This window comes from Cynocephalus volans, chromosome 2 (genome assembly GCF_027409185.1).
Source record: "Cynocephalus volans isolate mCynVol1 chromosome 2, mCynVol1.pri, whole genome shotgun sequence".
NCBI lineage: Eukaryota > Metazoa > Chordata > Mammalia > Dermoptera > Cynocephalidae > Cynocephalus > Cynocephalus volans.
In genome coordinates, this window is record NC_084461.1 from 177,785,698 (window position 1) to 177,810,591 (window position 24,894).

A 24,894-nucleotide genomic window follows, 5' to 3' on the forward strand; every position below is an offset into this window, starting at 1 on the left:
CTTGCTGGGTCTCCCCACCTAGTCTGCTAGTGTTAGATCATATAATCACATTCATACGCAGCTGTCCAGGCTTCAGTCATGCCTATCCAATGGAGTCTCCATAAAGGTCCAAGAGGATGGGGTTCAGGGAGCTTCTAGACAGCTGCATACAAGGAGGTTCCTGGAGGGGTCTGGGGAGGGAAAGAAAGCTCCGCGCCCCTTCCCCATACCTCATCTTACACATCTCTTCATCTGTATCCTTCATAATATCCTTTATAATAAACTGGTAAATGTGCTTTCCTGAGTTCTGTAAGCCACTCAGCAAATTAATCAAACCTAAAGAGGGAGAAGGGAGTCATGAGCACCCCAATTTATAGCCAGTCAGTCAGAAGCACAGGTCCCAACCTGGGGCTTATGTCTGGCATCTGAAGTGGGGCAGTCTTGTGGGACTGAGCCCTCAATCTGATGCTGTCTCTAGGCAGATAATATGAGAATTGAGCTGAACTGGAGTACACCCAGCCCGTGTCTGCTGCAGAGCTGATTGTTATCTGGTGAGGAGAGATCCCCCCATATCTGGTTTCAGAGTAAGCTGGGAGTGTACAGTTGGGGGGAACTGAGTGCATCACTTCCTCTCAGGAACATTTAGGGTGACAGGTGCTGATACCACTGTCCTGCTCTTCCCCGCAGAAGGAAGAGCGTTTAATTAAGCCACTCACTCCAAACAGCCTTTCTCGCTTCTGACTGCCAGCTGTCTCGGGTGTTACAGTGGGGACCAAGCTTCCAACACACTAAAGCTCAGAGCTACAATCCCTGGGTGTATGTGGGCAAAACTGTAAACTCCTTTAACTGCACACAGACCTGGTAGGAAAGGATAGAAACCTTACTGGCTCAGGGAGCTTAAGCACAATGCCTGACCAGTCAGAGGCTGGCTAAGTGTGCCAAAACAGGGGAGATCCCTAGGAAGAGAGCCTTAAAGATAAAACAAGGGGGCTAGCCACTTAACTCAGTTGGTTAGAGTGCTGCCTTGTAACACCAAGGTCAAGGGTTCAGATCCCCGCACTGTCCAGCTGCCAAAAAACAAACAAACAAAAGATAAAAACAAGGGAAATAATCTGAGCAGGAACATCACTACACACTGAGGGGGAAACAGACTTCAGTGAATTAGCCCAGCCAAGTAACTAAAGAAATAAACAACAAAAAGCCCTGAAGAGGGACAGAAAACAGTAACCAGAGTTGGTACACTGTATTATGCAGAACGCTCAAAGAAATTTTTCAACAAAGAAAAATTATAAGACATGCAAAGAAATAGGAGACTAAGACCCATAAACAGGAAAAAGAAAGAAAAAAAAAAAAAGCAGGCAATAGCAACTGTGTTTGAGGAGGCCCAGATGTCACATTTATCAGAAAAAAAGACTTCAAGCAGCAATTCTAAATATGGTCAAAGAACTAATGGAATACAATAACCAAATAAAAAATTTACCACAAGGACTCAACAATGGATTTAAGCTGGCAGAAGAAAATCAGCAAACGATGGTAAATTGATAAAGATTATGCTATTTGAAGAACAGTAAGAAAAAAGAATGAAAAAAATGAAGAATCTCAGAGTAATATGGGACACTATTAAGTACACCAACATATGTAAAATGGGATAACCAGAAGGCAAGGAGAGAGAAAAACTTATTCAAACATATAATAATTGAAAACCTCCAAATTTAATGAAAAGCATCAATCTACACATTTTAGATGCTCAAATAGGGAAAATGCAGAGATTCACACCCAGACATATGAGAGTCAAAATGCTAAAAACCAAATATAAATAGAGAAAATCTTGAAAGCAGAAAGAAAAAAATGACTCATCATATAAAAGTGAACCTCAATAAGATTAACATCTGACTTCTCATCAGAAACAATGGAAGCCATATTCAAAATGCTTTGGGAAAACTGCCAACCAAGAATCCTATACCCAGCAAAACTACCTTTAAAAAAATAAAAAGGAAATAAAAACATTCCCAGGTAGACAAAAACTGAGAGAATTTACTACTAACAGACTCACCTAAGAAGAAATACTGAAGGAAATTCTTCAGGCTAAAAGGAAATAAGCTCAAATGGTAATTCACTTCCACACAAAGAAATAAAGAAAGCAGGAAAAAGTCATTATGTAGGTGATTATAAGAGACAGTATAATTGCCTATTTCTTCTCCTTTCTTCTCTTAATTAATTTAAAAAGCAAATACATAGAACACTATCTATAAAATTGTGTCCTTGGACCAATAACATCTAGAAATGTAACATATTTAATGATAATAACACAAAGGAGTGGACAGAAACAAATCTGTACTGGAATTAAAAAATGACTCTAAATGGCAACTTGAATTGACACAAAGAAATAAAAAGAAACAGAAATGATAAATAAGCAGGTTAATATAAAAATCTCTATAAAGATACATCTGCTCTCTTTTATTCTCTTAGGTTCTCTAAACATCATATAAAGTAATAATTGTAAAAACTTGTTGGGTTTGTAACATATATGAGGGTACTTCAAAAAGTAGATGGAAAATGAAATTAAAAGATCATACAAATCTTTCCATGAACTTTTTGAATACTCCTTGTAGATGTAGTATGTATAACAATAATAGCACAAAAAAGGGAGCAGGAAAAGAAGCTAGTTGTATAAAGTTTCCATACTTTACTGAAATAGAGTTATTATAAATCTGAATTACTGAAATATTATTATTATAAATCTGAATGGTTGCCATAGAGCAACCATTAACAAAATAGCTCAAAAAATACAAGTGGTTTTTGAAAAGTTCATGGAAAGATTCATATTATCTTTTAATTCCATTTTTCCATAAACTTTTTGAAGTACCCTTGAATAGCTGAAAGCAGAAAAGGAGAAAAAGAAGATCAAAAGGGACATGAGACATATAGAAAACAAAAACAAAATGGCAGTTGTAACTCCAACTATATCAGTAAATAACATCAAATTTGAATGGATTAAACAATTCAATCAAAAGGCATAGATTGTACAGCTCAATGAAAAAACCAGATCTAACTATATACTGTCTACAAGAAATCTACTTCAAATATAAAGACACAGAAAAAAGATGGGAAAAGATATCTCATACAAACAGCAACCACAAGAGAGTTGGAGTGGCCATACTAATATCAAACTAAATAGACTTAAAGACAAAAATTGTTACTAGACATAGAAGGATATTTTTTTGTAATGACAAAAGATTCAGTCCTTTAGGAAGATATAACAATTATAAATATATATGCACCTAACAACAGAACCCCAAATTACCTGAAGCAAAACTGACAAAATGGAAGAGAGAAAAAGACATTTCAACAATACCAGTTGAAGATTTCAATACCCCACATTCAATAATGAATAGGAAATCAACAAGGATACAGAACTCTTGAAGGACACTATAAACCAACTAGACATAACACACATCACAGAACACTCCACCCAACATGAATAGAATATACATTCTTCTCAAGCATACATAAACATTGTCCAGAATACACTGAATACCAGGCCATAAAAGAAGCCTCAAGACATTTGGAAGATTGACACCACACAATATACTGTTATCCCAACCAAAACAGGATTAAAAAGCAACAACAGAAGAAAATTTCAGAAAATCAAAAATATGTAGAAATGAAACAATATTCACAGATAACTAATGGGTCAAAGAATCAATCCACGTTAAATAAAAACACTTCCAGATTAATAAAAATAAAAACACAACATACCAGAATAGGCAAATCTACAGAGAGAGAAAGTACATTAGGAGTTTCCATGATGGGGGTGGGGGATGCAGACCAACTACTAACATGGATGGCTTTCTGCGGGTTAATGAAATGCTCTAAAATATGTATGGTGATAGCTGCACAATTCTGTAAATATACTAAAAACCAAAGAACTGCATACTTTAAAATGGGTGAATTTTATCATATGTGAATTATATCTCAATAAAGTATAGAAAGCAACTTGGAAATGAACAAAAAGCTTACTGATTGCCCCTCCAGTACACTGCTGGACAAATGAGTCTTGTCTGGTTCATTCCCACCCAGGGAAGAAAGGGTTCCAAATTCCACCCTGAGGATAAGTCTCTGTGAAGAACAATCTAGGCTGTACTTCCTCCTGGACCACGGACACTACACAGTCTGCCTCTGCTGGCAGGTCCATCTTCCCACCCCCTGCTGCTGTGCATGTACACCATCAGATTCTCCTTTACACTGGTTTTGACATTTTATTGGTCTCCTCATCAATTAATGAGTTAAATAAAAACCTTTGACATTTTATATGAGAGTAATGATTTTATCATTTTCAAAATCATCACTCAATGCCTGCTATATAATACATATGAGAAACTCACATAAGCCTAAGTAAAGAAAAGCTGACAACAAAGTCATGGCAAAGAGCAATAGGCAGATGCAAATAGAAAAAAAGCAGAGGTCCTCACCAATATCAGTATCAGACAAGGTGGAAATCAGGGATAAAGAGGGACATTATGCAATGATAAGTGGTACAATTTATAAATATCATATAAAAGTCATAAACCGAATAACAGTAGATAAATGTTATTTCAACTGCTTTTGAAATACTGTTTAGAAAATTTTGTAAGTCATAAAATAATGGTTAATATAAAAGTTTTTGATGATGTTAAAATTATATTAGATGTGAAAGAATTAGCAATAAGTTTAGCAAGTTTTTTTCAAAATGTGATGTTTGCTGAAGTCAAATTCATTTCTGAAAGTGAAAGATATAAGACAATGCATCATGTGGATAATAATCCTCCCTAATTGTTGAACAGTGAAGAGTGAAATCACCTAGAACATTTCTAATTTAATATGCTTGTCTGGTATAACTCTTAAGTTGATCTTAATGTACATTTGTTTATAAACACTTTCCAACTTAATTTGTAGTTAAGTCTCTATCAAGAACAATTTAGAACTGTAGTTCTTTATCATTTATGATATTTTTCATACAATATCTCACCTAATCCTCCACAAATAGCTAAGAGGTGAAGTTTAACTTACTTGGCGCTACTCATAGTTGGCATATTCATCAATCCTGATGAAAGTCAGAAAGTGGAAGTTCAAAAACAGCTCTAAGATATCCAACATTAAAATCATCTGAGATAAAATGAGCACCTAATGGCCTTCAGATTTCAGTTTCTGCAACAAGACAGCCAGTGCTTCTAACTTGCCTATGTTAATAAAACAAGACACACACGTGAGTGAGTGTGTGCGCTACTGACCAAAAAAAGTCAAGTCTTGGGTACACACCTGGTCCCTACCCTCACCCGAATCATACTGCACCAGCCTGAGGTCAGGGAACTGCAGCACATGCAGGGCCGACATCTGCTGCAGCTGCTGTAAATATGGGGCCAACTCCTCCCTGAGATTATGCTTGAAGACTTTCATCTTGCAGCTCTAAGATGGAGGACGGTTGGCCATGTACAGACTCGGAGGAGCAGTGACCACTGCAGGCAGCACGCAGAGCACCCTGGAACAGAAATGCATGTTTCAGCCAACAAAAACAGCATGAGGGGTACAGCACCATAAGGCAAGAGGCAGGCCATGTCTCTGACTTTCTGAAATCTCACAATATTCAGTATCGTGTCCATGTGGGTGAACTATTCATCTATGTTTGGCCTATGGTACAATCACTCACTCACCCAGAGCTTGGGATCTGAAAGTGGCCTTACAGGTCCTCTGGTCTCTATCCACTGCCAGGTGGCTCCTGGTGGCTGGGGCTCATGGACACTAGTGCAACCCCTCACAGGCCATTTCCTGCCTCGGATGTGTGTGAGTGTGTGTGAGTGTGTGTGCGAGTGCGTGCGTGCGTGCGTGTTTTGAGATTATTCTGGCTGTACCTCATCAACATCATCAACCTAATTGAACACAATCCTGCATGGTATAAGGCTTTGTTGGGTAACGTTTCTGCATCATATCAAAAATGCTGTTTCCCTGAAAAACAGTGACCTGAGCAAAATTCACTTTGGAAGGGCTGGGATACCTGAAAGTGAGGGCCAACATGGGTCTGGAGGCCTGCTGATAAATGAGCATGGATGGGAAAACAAATGCTGAGGGTAAACAGGAGTCCAGCCCTGGACCAGCCCCTGAGGCTCTGAACTGCCATTGAGTCACTCCTGATGTCCCACTCTGAGGTCTCCCCACAGTAAGCTCAGCGGCATCCACTTAGATAACCAACAGCTAAGGATCCTTCTGAGCAACCACAACAGCTGCTAAGTCACTTTGAAGCATATTCATGGGCAACTTCAAATACAGGTATCTATTAGGTGATAGCAGAACAGACTGAGACCCTGCTTCCCAGCCTTGTCTGGAACTTGACGCTCAGCCCTGGAGAGCCCGGCATCTGCTCTGTGGCACTGCATCTGGCACGATGTCCTTGTGCTAAGGTGTTCTTTTCTGGCTCTCGTATCCCAGCCTGGCTCTTGTCTGCTCATGGTCTGTCTGAGCCGTGGCACTAGCCTTCATCTCGCCCATGTCTACTTTTCGGCATTCCTCATGCCCACACAGGGTCTCCAACACCTGCTGCTGGGTGTGTTACCTGTATGCCCTAGCCTGCAGGGAACATGCGGACTTACTGGACAACTTGAAGGAAACCCAGTTAGGACTCCTTTACCCTTTACTCTGTATAGTCCAATATTCCTGAATTTTTCTTTCACAATGAGAACATATTCATGTATTATTCATATACTTTTTAAAAACAATAAAAAAGCAAAAAGTTTTGTACTTCTCTTGTATCATATGGAACACAGAGGTGGGTATTACCCTTCCAAGAATTTAAGAAATCTGACCCCAGAGGGTTGAAGTGTTTCCTAAAGACAGCACAGCTTACTCTACAGCAGAAAAAGTAATAGAACTCAGGCCTAATTCTAAGTCTGATACCCCTTCTATGATGCCACAATTGTCAACACATAAGGAATGAATTCCAATTAAACATCAGTTACTGAAGAAGTAAACAGTAAAAGCTAACTTTGAGTTTCAAAAGTATGCAATAGGACATAAAAGAAAACTGCACCTACATTTTTTAGAGATCCCTAAGTAGATAGGTAAGGGAACAGGAGAAGAGGCTTACATTATTTTCTAAACAATTTCCACAATCTTATTCTATGATTTTCTGATTAAAATTTTAAGAGATTAAAAACAAAGTATCATAAATGTATTTTGGGGACAATAATTTAAAATGTAGCCTATAATTTCAAACCAGCTAAAAAAATCAACTAAACCCAAATTAGTTAAACTTCTTTTTGAAAACCTATAATTTCTAATTCTTCTATGAATCTGAACTATGATTATTTTAAAAAGAAATAACATCACAAAAATACATAATTATTATTTCCTGAATAGAATCACAGAAAAAAAATTCAAAACTAGAAAAGGTAATTTCTAGAAATTGTCTTGAACAATTTAGTTAAAACAGAATATTAAAACCATATAAAAGGCTGATAAATCCTGGAATCACTTTTAAAACCTCCAGAAACACAAGAAAAAATTAATACGTTATTTCTAGAAATAAGCATTCAGGTTTTAGAGCAAAATAAGAATAAAATCAACTGAAACACTGCTATTTTGCATGTCATTGACAGTAGAGAACAAGACTTAGAAAGGCCACCTTTTAACAGTGTCCTGCAGGGAGTCATTCTCGCACAAGATCAACATCAAATACTTGAGCAGACCTGCAGACGGCTCAGGCAAATCTGAGTAAGGACAGCAGTTCCAGGAGCCTGTCCACCTCCACTTATCTCCAGAGAAAGAATGTTGGGGGACCTTCCTTTCCCCAAGAAATGAATAAATTCCCAATAAATCTCTGCCGTACACTGGAGCTCTGGAACATCGCTGCTCATTACCAGAAAATATTCTGTCCAAATGCTCCTTGAAAAGCCTCGTCTTTTCCTCCAATCATTCCTTCCATAACGCAAAGCCAGAGGCAGAGAGAGGATGCCTCTCTGTAACAGGATGTTACAATAACAAGCACATAAGTAGCTTCACCTGTTAAAGCTACAGTTAAGACCTGCAAATAACTTCACGCCAAAACAAAAGCACGAGGAATGGGAGGACTGTCAAGGATGGCAGCTCCTACCCTCCTAACTTCTGCTTCAGGGTGGGCCCGGGTCTGCACCAGCAGTCACCTGTGCAAGGCTCCCTGCAGGGTTTGGCAGCACTCCTTGTTCACTGGGTGACAGGTTTGCCACTCCAAGTCTGCTTGGGATGCCAGTTGAAGAACAGAACCATTTTGGACACTTCAAACAAGCGTGCTAGAAGCCAGCTTTGTGACAGTGTGCTGTGGCAGTGCTGGGGCAGGATGCACCATGCAGAGTGCAGTGCGTTCTGCACTCTAGGTACGTACAATCTCAACATGGTAAGACAGGTAAAATCAGATAAACATTTAGAGGTGTGAAGTAAGGAGATGTTGTACCTTCAAAATAATAGGGAACACGTTTTCCTGAAACTTGTACCATCAATGGCTGTGTTGACACAGTGACTGCTGCTAGGAGCTATCGCTGTCTCACGGAGTTGCTGGCGAATCACATGTGAAGACACCTGACAGGCCTGGCCAGGAGAGCTGCAAGGTCAGCCATTATGCTGGGTCCTATCATTGTTGTCATTTTCACTCCAAAACTGTCTCAGGAGGAGACTTACATCGATTCATATCACCCTACCATGCCTCTGTTTACCTTTCTGAAAAAGGGAATCTATCTGCTCCCTAGAGTTTTCAAAATCAAATTGAGAATATTAATATATTACTGATTTCACCTACTATCCCAGAGTATGTAAATAACCTTTTAAAAAACTACTATTCCTTAAATCCCAAACAGATAAGGTTGGAATTAGATGATCCAATGTGGCCACAGCATCCAGGACTGCGCCTGGCACACAACAGTGACTTAATAAATGGCAGCTATTGTTAATATACAGTAGTCAGTACAGAATTGGGGAGCATGGGAAGGGATAAAGAACACAGACTTTGGAATCTGCTGTGGACTGAACTATGTCCCCCTGCCACCCAGAATTCAAGTGTTGACACCCTAGCCCCCAGTGTGACTGTATCTAGAGATAATTAGGGTTAAAAGAGGTCATAAGGGTGGGCCCCAATCCAGTAAGACTGTGGCCATGTAAGAAGAGGAAGAGACATCAGAGGTATCTCCTTCTTTCTGCCCCGCCATGTGAGGACACAGTAACAAAGGGGCATCTTCAAGCCAGGAGGAGAGGCCTCACCAGAAACCTAAACTACCAGTGCCTTGATCTTGGACTTTCAACCTCCTGAACCGTGATAAATAAATCTGTGTTGTCCAGGATGCTCAGCCTGTGGCATTTGCTATGGCAGCCTAGCTGGCTGAAACAGAACCAAACAGCCAGTCCTGAACCCGGCTCTGCTGCCTACTGGCTCTCCATGCTTGGGCAGCAGACTTAAACCACTCTGTGCCTCAGTTTCCTCACCTACAAATGAGGGTTAAATGGGTCAATCAGGGAAGGCTCCTGGAGCACTGTTCCACTTCAGGAGGGGGCTGGACTACAGTGACTGACCTGGCTGGGCTGCAGCTGCAGACGCTAGCATGTGTGTCTGAGGGTTTCCAAATGCAGCACTGTGGACTGCAACCAGCTGTGGCAGACTGTGCAGGCCCCGTGGACCCCGAGGGGTGCAAATACTGCTGTCCTGGGGTGGAAAAAATCTGAAGGATACTTCCTATGAAGGAAGAGACATCATTTGTTTTTGAACAATTTGGTGGTAAAGATTTAGAATATCAAACATCAATGTATTAACTAAAAACATTTAATAATGTTTTTACTGTCAGAATAACATTCTAAGTGTCCCTTTTAAAAAATAACTGTAGATACGGCATCATCACCATATCCATTTAAAGGAATATATATCTGAATATTCAGATTGGAAATAAAAATAAAAAATAAAAGAATATATTAAAAATAATTTCAATATGATTCCATTTATATGAAATTCTAGAAAAGATTAACTTAATCACTAGTAACAGAAAGCAGATCAGAAGTGCTGGAGGCTGGGGAGCACAGACTAAGAAGAGGCACAGGTGACTTTTGGGGTAACAGATGTTCTAGATCTTGATCGTGGTGGTGGTTACATACGTGTAAAATTTTCAAAACCATTGAAGTGGATACTTTGGGTATTTAAATTATCACTCAATAAAGTTGATTATTTTTTGTTTTTCCAAATGGAGATAAAAAATGTCAAATTGACCTTAGTGATGAAAAAAAAAGTGGTATATATACACAATAGAGTACTATTCGGCCATAAAAAGGAATGAAATCCTGTCATTTTTAGCAATGTGGATGACATAGAGGATATCATGTTAACTGAAGTAAGCCAGACACAGAAAGACAAATACCACATGACCTCACTCATATGTGGAATCTAAAAAAAAAAAGAAAAAAAGAAAAGTGATATTATAGAGGCAGAGAGTAAAACAGTGGTTACAAGTGATTGGGCGGGGGGCGGGTGGTGGAGTGGGAACAGGGAGAAGCTGGCCAATGGGCACGAAATTCGATTAGATAGGAGAAATAAGTTCTGGTGTCCTATGGCACAGTAGGATGACTGTGGGTAACAGTGAAGTTTTGGATATTACATAATAGCTAGAGGAGAGGCTTTTGAATGTTTTAAATGTTTTTGCCACGAAGAAAGGATGATAAAATGATAAATAATAAATACATTATCTACCCTGACCCATCGTTATACAACATATATATTTGTCAAAACATCAGACTGTATCCCTCAGTATGTACAATGAAAATGTGCTAATTAAAATAAATTTTTTAAAAAGAAAAAAAATTAACCTCAGCAATCACATACTAAGCACTATAAAAATAATATAGAAAATTAAATTATGCCATTTCATGCCTTCATCATATTGAATTCATAGAAGAAATCAGTGTTGACAGGAGGAGTAAGTTCTGGAGATCTACTGCACACCCTGGTGACTATAGTTATTAACAATGTATTGTGTATTTGAAAACTGCTAAGAGAGTAGATTATAAATGTTCTCACCACAAAAAAATGATAAGTACATGAGATAATGGATAAGTTTATTAGCTTGATTTAATCATTCCACAATGTATACACATATCAAAACATTACATTGTACCCCATAAATACAATTTTTATTTAAATTAGAAATAAAATTTTAAAAAATCCATGCCAATGTTTTTTGATGGTTCTCCCCTAAAACCTCTGCTAAGAGACATATATAGCATATAAAAGAGTGTTCAAAACTAGAAGGAAATTAACAATGTCCAATTATCATGATCCTGTACAATATCTAAAACCTACTTCTCAATAACTTGCTCATTGGGATTTGATCACTACTGACCATGTTGTCAAACCAAAGAAGAGTTTTGGTTATAACTTAAAAACATGACATATGTTCACATTCCTTTAGGCAGCTCCACCTACAGGGGCAAGGTAAACCAAAAGCCATGAGAGACAGACAGGTAAGTATAAAATGCCGCTGCTCACCTGAGCCCTCAGCCAGGTGGCATTTACCAAGTAGACATATTTGCAAGACACAGTAAGAGGCATAAAGGAAGAAAGATCAACAGGGTTCTTTACTGTTACCTACATTCTTACAAAACACTCGTGTTCCACATACCCTCCCACCCTGCCCAATGCAAACACTCTACCACACAGAACACATAAGATGAGAGGATGGCCCCTCACAGCCTCTCCACCTCCCTCATCAACACCACCTGGGGCTCTCTAAATGCAGGTTGTGGAAAAGTCCGGAATACCTTGCAACTCTGAAATGATTCTACTGGGCCATTATCTTCAAATTAAAACACTGCCTACAACCAAATGTTTGCATTAAACCTAGAAATCATTCAAGCTACCTGTAGGATCCATAAACACACAGCACGACTATAAGATAAATAACATCATTTGAAGAACTCCCCTTAGTGACTCAACATAAAAACCAAAAGGCTTTCTCTGACAATTACAACATTGATGGTGCTTAAATAATTGCATTCTATAGATTCTAAGATGTACAACTATTATTATTTTTGTGTTTTGCCTCTTAACATCTCGGAAATAAGCCCATCACACATGGGGCACACACAGCCAAACAGTACCTTGCAGCTGCAGGGGCTGTCCCGCCGTGATCTACCGGAGCTGGCTATGCGACAAAGTGAACTTGTTGCCCTGGAACTGCAGCATCACAGGTGACTTGGGCTGAGCAACTCAACTCTGCGGTCCCACGATGGATGTCAACTGAGCAATTTTTACTACCTCTTCACCTGCTGAAAAAAGCAGCAGCAACCACATTCTCTACTGACAAGAGCGCTGAGTTTGGAGAGTGAACTGGTGAAATACACCCTCTGCACAAAACCACAATCAGGCACCTGAAGAGCAACAGAGGAAGGCTCTGCCTGACATTTTCATTACATGGAAAACAAAGAATGCAAACATTTTAGAGACATTACCCCATAATTTTTATTTAGGCAGGTATGTCTGAAAAGCCATGTGACACTTTATGCCACAGACAGCACACTAAATAACTCTGCCTTTTGAGGAGGGGAAAAAAAAAAAACACTAAAACATATGGCTATTATGATCTAAACCACATCCTCTCCCTGTCAATTCATATATTGAAGCCCTAACCCATAATGTGACTGTATTTGGAGATGGGACTTTGGGGGAGGTAATTACAGTTAAATAATTTCATAAGTGTGGGATCCCAATCCCACTGAACTGGCAGCCTCATAAAAAGAAGAGATTGGGATGCAGAGACGTTGTAGAGGAAAGGCCATGTGAGGACACAGAGTGAAGACAGCCATCTGCAAGCCAATGAGAGAGGCCTCAGAAGGGCCCAACACTGCCAGCCCCTGGATCTCAGACTTCCAGCCTCCATGACTGTGGGAAAACATCTCTTTTGTTCCAGCTGCCCAGCCTGTGGTTCTTTGTTAGGGCTGCAGAGTGGACTAATACAATGGCTAAACTTACCCTTTGCCAGTAAGATATGTAACTGTGATACACAAGCCAAATTAAGCAGCAGTATTTTATACAACCTGTAGGACACTTTCTAAAACAGAAACAGAAAAACTGTGTAAGATGTCTCAACACCTAACTGCAAATGAAACAATACAACACTGTGGACTTTGGTAAAGGCAGGCCATCTCTCAGAGACTGTGAGGAGCACACACCCAACCTTGAAGCAAGGCCTTGTAGAACTTTTCATAGCCTAATATTTGCAGCCTGTGTTTTAAGAAACCTCTGCAATCGGATCCCCATACCAGCCAGCCGCCAAAAAAGAAAAAGGAAAACTTATGCAAACCCAGCAAGAGTGTAACATGAAACCACCAATCGGAACAAACTACATATGTGATGTGAAGAATGTCCAGGCAACAGACAAGGCACAGAAACAGGAGAGTCAATCGGCATCAGTAACACATTTCCACAGCAATCCTATTGTTTCCTACTCAGATTTTGATTTTCCAAGATCAGAAGCCTTGTGAGCAGGCTGCAGAGCAGGTGGAAGTGCTGGCCAAGCCAGTTCCTGGGGCTCTGTAACCGGCCTCACTGTCAACACAGACAGCAGAACTCAGAGAGGCAAAGCCACTAACTGGGCAAACAGGCCTGGGCCTGCGAGGTGAGCACCAGCCTCCGAGGCAGTGTGCTCTGCCCAGTTAAGGCAACAGGACTTGAGGCTGGGGCGGGGGCTGGCCAGGGGCAGAGGCCTAGACAGTGATCTGAGCCCACAGCTTCACAGGATGGGCTGGGATAGCTGTGGTGCTGAAGGTCGAGATTGGCTGGTGTCGTGGAGCACTGGTGGAAGCCTGGGAGGTCTGAAACAGGGCTGCTGCCACTGCAATCAATAAGGTTTGTTTCTGCAAAGCTGTTAGAGGTTTAAGTTACTATAATTGTTATTTTAAACAGTCCCAATTTAAAAGAAACCTTCCAAAATTATACCAAGATCATGTCCTTGGCATTTTCACTTTAGAAATAAACTTTCTATACAAGCATAAAGCAATCAACTACATAAATGAAAAATCAAAACACCACAAATTCAAAAAGTAGCACTAAAATTAAATACCATCAGGGCTAATAAAAGACAGTGGCACAATTTTATGCACCTACCAAGGTAATGATTTTGACATGTGCAGCTGGACTGTACACTTTGGCCGGTAATCAACACTGTGCTATAGATGGCTGCTCACTGTAAGCCCACCTACCTTGGTTTGCCAAGACAGTGGCGTCTTCTCCTCATCTGTCCTGGTTGGGTCACTGTGGCTGCGGTCACAGGACGAGGTCCCTGACCACTTAGAAAAACTACCATCTTACCCTCTGGCTTTTGTCCATATGGCACAGGCTGGAACAATCTAAAAATCAGTTTCAATACAAGAAACACCTTAAATGTGTACCAGTACAATGACATTCACAGGGAGGACGTATAAGGAGAATTTCTGTGCGCACAGGGAAAGCATTAAACAGCCGAACTCCTAGTCCTGGGAAGAGAAGACAGATGCCTATTAGTGCTTCTCATGACCAAAACCACTGACACAATTGAAAGTGTACAACAGACATCGAAAGAGGGCCCCAGGACAGGAAGACAGGTCCTTAATGGTTTCAGTCACGTACATATGCATACTACACTAAAGGAAAAGTTCAAATGCATGTTGTGAGTGTCTCATTATATACTGAGCTGGGCCGAGATGAAAAGAATTTGGTACTTTTCTTCAAGATGGTTCTACAGAGCTGCAGCTGTCTCCTGAAAGGGCCATGGGTTGGAAAGACAGACGGCCTGTCAGGTCACAATGCCTGGAAGTCACAATAAAACTCTGAGACCGAACTGAAAAACAGAAGCATGAAGAGATGCACTGATGAGCCTGGCTGCAAAATCTCTTAGAATCAGTTGCATAAACTGACCATGAAATACACAGTTTATAACTGATCATTCATCTAAAATCCTCCCCTGAAATTCATACACCCCAGAATTAATGCAGCAAAGGACAGGGGACTGGATTTACAACGCTGTCATCTCCATCTGAGGCTGGGAGGCAGATAGTGCTGCGTCTGGGGATGCTGAAGGCAGGTGCATCTCCTTCCCCAGAGGGGCTCACTGCTGAGTCAGAGAGGGGAGAGCTACAAACTAACAACTTCAGGGGCCTTGAGAATTGTACAAAAAACAAGTACAAAATGCTAAGGAAGCACAGGAAAAAATGATCAAGCCACCACATTTCCCCCATTAAAGAGATCTACTATTCACATTTGGTCAATATCTTTCCACACCAGGGGCTGGCAAGCTCTTGTCACAGGCCAGGTAGTAATGTCCTCAGCTGTATGGGTCACATGGTCTCCATCCTAACCTTCAGCTCTGTCGTGTAGCACAAATGCCGCAACAGACAATTCACAGACAACAGGCAAGGCCGTCTTCTAGGAAAACTTTAAATGAACACTAAAATTTCAGTTTCATACAATTTTTACACATCATGAATATTACTCTTGTTTTGATTTTTTTTTCTCAAACAATTTAAAATGTAAAAACATTTCTCAGCTGGTGGGCCAAATGAAAACAGGGACTGCTGGACTTGGCAGAGGAGCAGTCATTTACCAAACCCTGGTCTGCAGCAAAAACAGAAGCAGTGAATTCTGTGTTTTTAGCATACATAGAGGTAAAATGTTAAGACGGCAACAGGATGAAAGATGAAAGGGAGGAACCGAGGTTGAGTTTTTGTAAGGCTCTTACACATGTTAAGCAACATTTCATTATTTCTAGGTAGACTGTGATTAATTACAGACATATACTATAAACCCTAGGGTGACTACTAACAAAATTTTAAAAGAGGTAATAGTAACAGGCCAATAGTAGATATAACATGGAAACATTAAAAAAATATTCAGTCCAAAAGCAGGTAGGAAAAGAGGAAAGAAGGACCAAAGAAGAGATGAAACAAGTTGAAAATAACTAGCAAATGGTAAATTTTAATCCAATAATATCAATAATTACATTAATATAAATTGATTAAATACACCAATGAAAAGACAGAGACTGCTAGATAATAAAGCAAGAACTAACTCGATGTTATCTAAAAGAAAATCACTTTACATCTAAAGACAAAGATAAGGTAAAAAGGATGAATGAAGACATACCTTGAAAATAGTAACCAAAAAGAAACCTGGAGTAACTATATGAATGTCAAACACAGATTTGAATGTTACCAGAGATAAAGAAGAGCTGATAAAGGGACCAAGTCACCAAGGAGACATAAAATCCTAAATGAGTAAGCACTTAACAACTAAACCTTCAAAATACATGAAGAAAAACTGATAGAACTGAAAGGAGAAATACACAAATCTACAAGTGTAGATGGAATATCAACACTCCTCTCTCAGTAATCAATAGAAAACAGATAGAAAATAAGAATATAGAAGACTCCTACAACACTGTCAACCAACTTGATCTAAATGATATTTATAGACCATCACACCAAACTATTCACTTCTCTTAAAATACACATAGAACACTTAGCAAAACAAGCCATATTCTGGTCTAGAAAACAAACCTCAACAAATTTGAAACAACTGAAATCATACAAAGAATGTTTTCTGACCACAATGTAATCAAATTAGAAATTAATAACAGAAAGATATCTAGAAAATCCTCAAATATTTGGAAATTAAACAACACACTTTTTTAAAACAAAATTTTTGTCAATATACAATGTGGTTGATTACTGTGGCCCATTACCCAAACCTCCCTCCCTTCTCCCTTTCCCTCCTCCCTCCCAACAATGTCCTTTCTGTTTGCTTGTCTATCAACTTCAAGGAATTGTAATTGTTGTGTCTTCTTCCCTCCCCCCCTACCCAGTTTTTTGTGTATTTATTTATTTATTTTTAGCTCCCACAAATAAGTAAGTGAGAACATGTGATATTTCTCTTTCTATGCCTGACTCGTTTCACTTAATATAATTCTCTCTGGGTCCATCCATGTCATTGCAAATGGCAGTATTTCATTCTTTTTTATAGATGAGTAGTATTCCATTGTGTAGATATACCACATTTTCCGTATCCACTCATCCGATGATGGACATTTGGGCTGATTCCAACTCTTAGCTATTGTAAAGAGTGCTGCAATGAACATTGGAGAAAAGGTATACCTTTGACTTGATGATTTCCATTCTTCTGGGTATATTCCCAGCAGTGGGATACCTGGGTCATATGGTAGATCTATCTGCAATTGTTTGAGGAACCTCCATACCATTTTCCATAGAGGCTGCACCATTTTGCAGTCCCACCAACAATGTATGAGAGTTCCTTTTTCTCCGCAACCTTGCCAGCATTTATCATTCACAGTCTTTTGGATATTAGCCATCCTAACTGGAGTGAGATGGTATCTCAGTGTGGTTTTGATTTGCATTTCCCAAATGCTCTGGCCCACTGTTCCCCTGTCAGTCCTTCATGGGAACAATCCCAAGCTGACACTGCTCATTTGCTTAACTTCCTAGCGGGTAGGGGATATCGAGTGTCCCCTGCCAAGGCCCAAATCTCCTTTCCGTCTGTAACCTACCTTGGTTTTCTCCTCTCCCCAGGGAAGAAGGAAATCACCCTGGACAGAAAACAGTTTCTTACTGACCTGCCCATCCCCAAAACCAAAACAGAGATCCTATATTTCCTGGGTCTAGCCGGATATTTCAGAGCATGGATCCCCAATTTCTCTTTGCTAGCCCAACCTCTCTATAATATGAGTAAGGGTCCTCCTGAAGAACCTTTACTCTCCTCACCTCAGCGCCCTTTTCTCAAGCTTCAGCAGGCCCTTCTCTACCTGCCCACCCCTAAATCTGGCCACCCTACTGCCTATACCAGATTCCCCCAACACCCCTTTGCACAGCTGCGTAGAAAGCCTTCAAAATTTTATACCTTACCGCTCTTCCATCATTGAGGGACCCCTATCTCACGCTGATTTCACATGGTTCACGGATGGGTCCTCATTCAAGGAAGGAAACACTCTTTACGCAGGGTATGCCATAGTCTCCCTTGATTCGGTTATAGAGGCCCAACCTTTACCCAAGGGGACTACCAACCAGCAGGCCGATCTTACACCGCCACACGAGCCTGCGTTCTAGAAGAACTCTTAACTTATACACTGACTCCAAATATGTCTTTCATATACTTCTCTCTCATGCCGCCATATGGAAAGAACGCAGTCCGCTTAACACCAAGGGTAACACAATCACCAACTCAGCTTTAATCTCCACATTAATTGAGGCATCCCATTTACCTTGTGAATTAGGAGTCATTCATTGCAGAGCCCACCAGAGGGACGATTCCCCAATCACTCGCGGGAATTGTAAGGCTGACCTTGCCGCACGCACTGTGGCAATGCACCCACAGGCACAAAACCAACTTCCCATTCTTCCATACGGCTCCCAAGGTTCACAGACACCCTCTCAGCCTCAACCGCCTAATGATGATAAGTCCTCTCTCTTTCGCTTGCTCCATGACCTGTTTCACTCTAGCCCCCAAGCTTTATTCCAGTTTTTACAAGCCTTCTTCTCAATCACCCCATCTGACAAAGCCCTCTTGCAAAAAATTTCCTCCTCATGCACAATCTGCCAGCGTACCAATCCTAACACCCCTCTCAAACCTGGGCCATACCCCTCCCACCAGGCCAGAGGTCTCACACCCGCGGCCGACTGGAAAGTCGATTTCATGCGCATGTCTTCTGTCCGGCGCCTCAAATACCTCTTGGTGTTTGTTGATACCTTTTCAGGATGGGTAGAGGCATTCCCAACATCCAATAAAAAGGCCTCCACCGTAGCCCAGACTCTCCTTTCCCAAATCATCCCACGATTTGGGATGCCCACTTCCATTCAATCTGACAATGGACCTGAATTTACCGCCCAAATAATACAAAAACTCTCCCAGTCACTCTCTCTCCCCTGGCACCTACATTGCCCTTACCGACCTCAGGCATCTGGAAAGGTAGAGAGAACCAACAGAACCTTAAAGGACATACTAACTAAATTGTCTCTGGAATTACACCTTGATTGGGTCCGTCTTCTACCTCTCGCTCTACTCAAGACCAGAGCTCTCCCAAAAAGGCCCTCCAAACTTTCCCCTTTTGAAGTCATGTATGGTAGGCCCCTCCTACCCCCGGGGATCACAGCAACTGAAGGACCCATACCACCCACCATGGCCTTACCCTTGCTCTCCCACCTTCACACCGAATTATGGAAGTACCAGGACTGGCTACTTCCAGATCCGTCACTTTCCAAAAATAACCTTTCACTCAGCCCAGGCCAATTAGTATTCTACACTTCCCCGGAACCCAAAACCCCCCTAACCCCTAAGTGGGAAGGCCCATGTCCTGGCATCCTTTGCACTCCAACTGCTGCTAAACTTGCCCTGCCAGGTAATCATGTTACTCCATGGATTCATATTTCCAGGCTGAAGCCTTACACTCAGGATCTGCCCTCGGCCACCGAGAACTCCAATAACAAGCTGCAAAAGAACTTAACACACCATTCTTTTAAGTGTATCCCTCATCCTACTGACCCTTTCAAACTCCGCCTATCCCGGACCTCAGCCTTACCCCCAACTCCGGAGATATGAACCTTCTCCTTGGCCTTCTCCTGTTCTTTTCATTTCACCCAGGGAGCTTTCAGGCCCCTCTGCTAGCTCCCCAGGGTCACCCATTTACACCTGGCAACAGATCATTTCTGAAATTGTTTTCTCTCATGCGACCGCTCCTGGCGGCCGTCCCCTTAAACGCTTCCCTTCCTCAACCATTTATAACCACACCTTCGCCCCACCAGGCTCTTTCTTCTGGTGCAATGGAACCCTCTCTACCTCCATCCAGTCTAATCTTACTGTCCCATGCCTTCTTGTCACCATCGTCCCTCAACTCACTCTGTACTCCAATTCAGAACTGTTCTATCTTCTTCATCCACCCTCAAAACAAAAATGGGCCGCCTTCCTCCCAATCATGGTTGGTATTTCCCTAACAACAGCAGCTGTCAGAGCCGGCCTGTCGGGAGGAGCCTTAGGACACAGTTTATGGGTGGTCAGAGACATCAATACTAAACTTGAAGGGGCTCTAACTTCCACTGCCAAATCTCTTTCCTCTCTACAGAGACAAATCAAGCTCAGGTCACCCTCGAAAACCGTAGAGCACTAGACCTCCTCACTGCAGAAAAAGGAGGTACTTGCATCTTCCTTGGAGAAGAATGCTGTTATTCCTCATAACCTGCCTTTTCTTGCCCTGCATCATTCTTCAAGCCCAAGTGGGAAAAATTTCTAATCAGGCCTTTAACCAGCTTTTACTTAGAAACTACCAGCTCCTAGATACTGATGAACCCCTCGCCTCATCTCATGAGCGCCTCAGCCAATGCTGAAGAGGTACCACCTTACAGAGGAAACGCATTCCTACATGCCCTCGCCACCGACGCCTGGTTGCCCCCTCCAGTCTCCGACTACAAACAATGGAACCAGTGCATGTGTGACTTGTGGCTTCAAGGAACGTTTATGCACTTCTACCCTTTTGAAATTACTTGTTTCTCCACCCTCCTTTGGGATTTCATAATGGGTATTTATGTACCTTCCTCCCTTTGCCCCCCCCCACAACGCCCCAGTTCAGCAGGAAGTAGCTCGATGACTTCAACGTCCCCTTTCCTAAAACAAGAAAAAGGGAGGAATGTAAGAACCCAAATGCCCCAAGGGATCACACCCTGATCACATAAGCCCTTCTCCGCACCCCATCATGGCGCTGGTTGCCCTTCTCTTCCGCATTCTCCTTCCCGCCGGCGCGAATCGCACGCCAATCAGCTCCCCCCCAAGCCCCATGCGGTATGCTAAATAGGGATTATATTTTAAACCAATCAGCTTTCCCTTAAAGCCCTATATATATGTGTGTGTGTGCTGCCTAATAAACGAGCTCTCTCCGGTGGATCGTCAACTGGTGTCGACTCGTCCTTTCAGGCATCTCATCACTAAACTCATTCTCTGGAAATGAATGCTTTATCTATTAGAGTGTTCAAGGACAGACAGACACCTCTTAGTTGTGTCCACAGCCCACCCTTGCCTGAAGCTCAGTATCAGCACCCCATGTTTCACTAAGTACAGTGTCAACATGCTTAGTGCCAACGGTTTACATTACCACACTCTAGTCCTCAGTTCACGGCAAAGTCACCCCCTGCTTCCTGTTGGGTCCCCAGGCCCACCATGAAGCAGTAAGAAACCGTCCAATAGCCTACTCATAACATTCATCGTATCTAACCCTGCACATTCCAGTTAAACTGCAACCACAAGATCTACACTCAACATCTAGCAGATCAACGTACCTTTTTCCTTCCCACATTGCATACCTCCTTGCCTTGATTTTTACAGAGTTAGGTCTTGACTGAGGAGGGGTTGAGCTGTAGATTTCTTCAATCAGCTTCCTTGTTACCTTCTGTCTGGGCAGCACCTGTGCTTCATAATATGTCATTTTATTTTCTACCCCAATCAGATCAAATATTGACATGTCAGTATCCTGGTTTGAAAAGAATTCAATATGTTACACATTCAAACTTTCCTAGAATGTCTTCCCACAAACTAGAAGGCTACGTCCCTTTGAAAACTGCCTTAGAGTGCAGAGAATGACACGCTTCAACTCCTCAGCAGGCTGAGGGTGGTGGCAAGTTCAAAAAATGACCCCACTTCTGACACCACTTTATCCTGAGCAGCTTTCAGAGAATACAGCTTCCACGGTAAGTTACCACTCAGAAAGTACACTGAAGAACTGAAAATCCACTGAAATCTGTTATAACTAAGAATAAGTCAGAACAGTAGAACTATGACCCAAGCCTCACACTTAGTCTGTTAGGAGAAGCACATCATTAAATACAACAGATGGATACTGAAAGGAATTCAGTGACCAGACACATAACCAAGGAGGAAAACATACACATCAGGAAGAAAAAGCCAGACAAAAGAGGGAGGAAAATGTGGGAAAGAGGGAAGAAAGAAGAACGGACAGGAGCATGCAGGGCAGCAGCAGGAATGAAAGGAGAGCTGTTTCATAAAAGGCCAAAGGCAAAGGACTCACCACATAAAAGACAAGAAAAAGCTACTCCTTCATCACTCTTTTTCTTTAAAAAGAAGATCCTCATTCCTTACTTTTAATATATACTGTGTATTGGGAAGACTAGCATTCACAATGTTGCTTTATTTTTATTTATTTTTTTTTTTTAGGTACAAATATATAGTCATTTTTATTTTATTTATTTATTTTTTTAATTTTATTTTGTCGATATACATTGTAGCTGATTATTGCTCCTCATCACCAAAACCTCCCTCCCTTCTCCCTCCCCCCCTCCCCCCCAACAATGTCCTTTCTGTTTGCTTGTTGTATCAACTTCAAATAATTGTGGTTGTTATATCTTCTTCCCCCCCCCCCCCGGTTTGTGTGTGTGTGTATGTGTGTGTGTGAATTTATATATTTAGTCATTTTTATTTTAAAAGTAAATATTCAAAACATTAAAATTAAAGCAGGATAATCAGATTATTTGCTTTATTTCTTTGAAAATAATCAAGCAACCCAGAAAATTTAAACAGTCTATTCAAAGAATTGTTTACCATCGATTGAGATTTTCTTTTTTTTTTTTTAATTTTATTTTATCGATATACATTGTGGCTGATTATTGCTCCCCATCACCAAAACCTCCCTCCCTTCTCCCTCCCCCCCTCCCCCCCAACAATGTCCTTTCTGTTTGCTTGTCGTATCAACTTCAAATAATTGTGGTTGTTATATCTTCTTCCCCCCCCCCCCGGTTTGTGTGTGTGTGTGTGTGTCTCTGTGTGTGTGTGAATTTATATATTAATTTTTAGCTCCCACCAATAAGTGAGAACATGTGGTATTTCTCTTTCTGTGCCTGACTTGTTTCACTTAATATAATTCTCTCAAGGTCCATCCATGTTGTTGCAAATGGCAGTATTTCATTCGTTTTTATAGCTGAGTAGTATTCCATTGTGTAGATGTACCACATTTTCCGTATCCACTCATCCGATGATGGGCATTTGGGCTGGTTCCAACTCTTGGCTATTGTAAAGAGTGCTGCAATAAACATTGGGAAACAGGTATACCTTCGACTTGATGATTTCCATTCCTCTGGGTATATTCCCAACAGTGGAATAGCTGGGTCGTATGGTAGATCTATCTGCAATTGTTTGAGGAACCTCCATACCATTTTCCATAGAGGCTGCACCATTTTGCAGTCCCACCAACAATGTATGAGAGTTCCTTTTTCTCCGCAGCCTCGCCAGCATTTATCGTTCATAGTCTTTTGGATTTTAGCCATCCTAACTGGGGTTAGATGGTATCTCAATGTAGTTTTGATTTGCATTTCCCGGATGCTGAGTGATGTTGAGCATTTTTTCATATATCTGTTGGCCATTTGTATATCTTCCTTAGAGAAATGCCTACTTTGCTCTTTTGCCCATTTTTTAATTGGGTTGCTTGTTTTCTTCTTGTACAGTTGTTTGAGTTCCTTATATATTCTGGATATTAATCCTTTGTCAGATATATATTTTGCAAATATTTTCTCCCACTCTGTTGGTTGTCTTTTAACTCTTTTAATTGTTTCTTTTGCTGTGCAGAAGCTTTTTAGTTTGATATAATCCCATTTGTTTATTTTTCCTTTGGTTGCCCGTGCTTTTGGGGTCGTATTCATGAAGTCTGTGCCCAGTCCTATTTCCTGAAGTGTTTCTCCTATGTTTTCCTTAAGAAGTTTTATTGTTTCAGGATGTATATTTAAATCCTTAATCCATTTTGAGTTGATTTTAGTATACGGCGAGAGGTATGGATCTAGTTTCATTCTCCTGCATATGGATATCCAGTTGTCCCAGCACCATTTGCTGAAGAGGCAGTCCCTTCGCCACTGAATAGGCTTGGTGCCTTTGTCAAAGATCAGCTGACAGTAAGTGTGTGGGTTGATTTCTGGATTCTCTATTCTATTCCGTTGGTCAGTGTGTCTGTTTTTATGCCAGTACCATACTGTTTTGGTTATTATAGCTTTGTAGTATAGCTTAAAGTCAGGTAGTGTTATGCCTCCAGCTTTTTTTTTTTTCCTCAGCATTGCGTTGGCTATGCGTGGTCTTTTATTGTTCCATATAAATGTCTGGAGAGTTTTTTCCATTTCTGAGAAAAATGTCTTTGGAATTTTGATGGGGATTGCATTGAATTTGTATATCACTTTGGGTAGTATGGACATTTTCACTATGTTGATTCTTCCAATCCAAGAGCATGGGATATCTTTCCATCTTCTTGTATCCTCTCTAATTTCTCTCAGCAGTGGTTTGTAGTTCTCATTATAGAGATTTTCACCTCCTTGGTTAACTCAATTCCTAAGTATTTTATTTTTTTGGTGGCTATTGTAAATGGGCAGGCTTTCTTGATTTCTCTTTCTGCATGTTCACTATTGGAGAATAGAAATGCTACTGATTTTTGTGTGTTGATATTGTATCCTGCTACTGTGCTGAAATCATTTATCAATTCCAGCAGTTTTTTTGTAGAGGTTTTAGGCTGTTCGATATATAGGATCATGTCATCTGCAAACAGGGACAGTTTGACTTCATCCTTTCCAATCTGAATGCCCTATATTTCCTTCTCTTCTCTGATTGCTCTGGCTAGTACTTCCAACACTATGTTGAATCGGAGTGGTGAGAGTGGGCATCCTTGTCTAGTTCCTGTTCTTAAAGGAAAAGCTTTCAGCTTTTCCCCATTCAGGATGATATTGGCTGTGGGTTTGGCATATATGGCTTTAATTATGTTGAGATACTTTCCCTCTATACCTAACTTATAGAGAGTCTTTGTCATGAATGAGTGCTGAACTTTATCAAATGCTTTTTCAGCATCTATAGAGATGATCCTATGG

At 40.9% G+C, this 24,894-nt stretch overlaps 1 protein-coding gene across 1 annotated transcript in view; it reads right to left on the reverse strand.

Annotated features, from left to right (window-relative positions):
* Window positions 1–24,894, reverse strand: part of LOC134370707 (E1A-binding protein p400-like) — a 134,094-nt gene that overhangs the window by 32,901 nt on the left and 76,299 nt on the right. The window contains 6 exon segments of the mRNA XM_063087720.1: window positions 5,029–5,198; window positions 5,295–5,497; window positions 7,634–7,914; window positions 9,404–9,459; window positions 14,324–14,361; window positions 21,346–21,512. Of these exon segments, the coding sequence (XP_062943790.1) occupies window positions 5,029–5,198; window positions 5,295–5,497; window positions 7,634–7,914; window positions 9,404–9,459; window positions 14,324–14,361; window positions 21,346–21,512 (915 nt within the window).